The sequence below is a fragment of the Meleagris gallopavo genome, unplaced genomic scaffold (assembly GCF_000146605.3).
Source record: "Meleagris gallopavo isolate NT-WF06-2002-E0010 breed Aviagen turkey brand Nicholas breeding stock unplaced genomic scaffold, Turkey_5.1 ChrUn_random_7180001854196, whole genome shotgun sequence".
Classification (NCBI taxonomy): domain Eukaryota; kingdom Metazoa; phylum Chordata; class Aves; order Galliformes; family Phasianidae; genus Meleagris; species Meleagris gallopavo.
In genome coordinates, this window is record NW_011120658.1 from 1 (window position 1) to 1,248 (window position 1,248).

Below are 1,248 nucleotides of genomic sequence, written 5' to 3' on the forward strand. Positions count from 1 at the left end.
GGGGTCCGTGCCATCACCACCCACCCCCATAGAGCTGCACTCACCCCTGTGACGTGCACGGGATGCTCCCCCCAGCAGGGCCAGCCCTGCATCCCTACCAACCCCGCCGACACCCACCCAGACCTGGGGGCCACTTACCGGAGAGGTTGGGTGCTCCTTCCCAACAGAGGATTGGGCGCACCTGGGGGTCCCCCTCCTTCTCCAGTTACACCCAGTTAGCCAACCAGCTGGGGGTCCCATCGCCCCTTCTGTCCCCCCCACCCCTCCCCACCTACATATACCTATGTAGTGCTGCACCAGCTGCTGGATGGTGTCAAACTGTGCCCGTGTGGTGATGTAGTACCCCCCGCTGTCCAGCTTACGGATCTTATAGTGCTTCACGTGGTCGCCCTTGGCCTCATCCCAGTCCCGGATGGAGAGGGAGTAGGCACCTACACAGGGCAGAAGTCAGGAGTGGGGCAGGGGGGGACGCAGGCCTGGCCCCATTGCTGTCCCCATACCTTTTGTTGTCTCACTCTCACGGATGAGGAAGGTGCCCCTGCAGTTGCCGTGGCACAGCAGCTGCCGCTCTGCATCCTTGCGCCCGATCTTTCCAAAGTACCACCTGTCAGGGGCTGCTGTCACCCACGGGTGCTTCGGGTCCCCTTACCAGCACCGCAGCCCCACGTTGCCATCACTGCAGCGCTGCCAGGGGTGCCCAGCCCCCCGCCCCAAATACTCACTCCTCTGCCTGGATGGAGTCCACGGGGGCCACGTAGTTGCTGGGGATGTAACCCGTGGCACCTGAGCTCAGCGACCGTGCCTCCCACCAGTCACCCTCGCTGGGACAGAGGGACAGACAGTGAGGAAGAGGGGTGGACAGACAGACCTGCCTGCCCTGCACATCCCTTCCCCACAAACAGCACCATCCTCCCTCCCAACCCTGCTCTGCTGAGACCGGCCAGCTCGTGACATGCGTTGGGAGCTCACGTGTTGTTGATGATGTGGAATTTCTCCCCTTTCTGGAAGCTCAGATCATCCTCCGTCCTGGCCTCGTAGTCATACAGGGCAATGAAAAGCGTCACACCCCCACCTGTGGGACACAGTTTGGGGAAGGGGGGACACGGCTGAGCCCACCCCACCCGGCACCCATGGGTGCAGCCCACCTCCCCCCCCATACACACCCCACTGACCTGTGATGCTGCTGTGTGCCTGCAGCGTGTTGCAGGGGTAGAAGCTCGGCCCTGAGAAGGGTGCAGGGGAAGGCAC

General features: G+C 63.1%; 1 protein-coding gene across 1 annotated transcript; it reads right to left on the reverse strand.

Annotated features, from left to right (window-relative positions):
• Nucleotides 1–3: 3 nt before the first annotated feature.
• LOC100550523 (proto-oncogene tyrosine-protein kinase Yrk-like) lies at nucleotides 4–1,242 on the reverse strand (the record flags this gene model as incomplete). The annotated part of the gene is made up of 5 exons (XM_010726758.1): nucleotides 4–431; nucleotides 501–604; nucleotides 723–821; nucleotides 970–1,072; nucleotides 1,173–1,242. Coding segments are annotated over 5 exons (804 nt in total), but the record flags the coding sequence as incomplete, so codon positions are not given.
• Nucleotides 1,243–1,248: the final 6 nt, after the last annotated feature.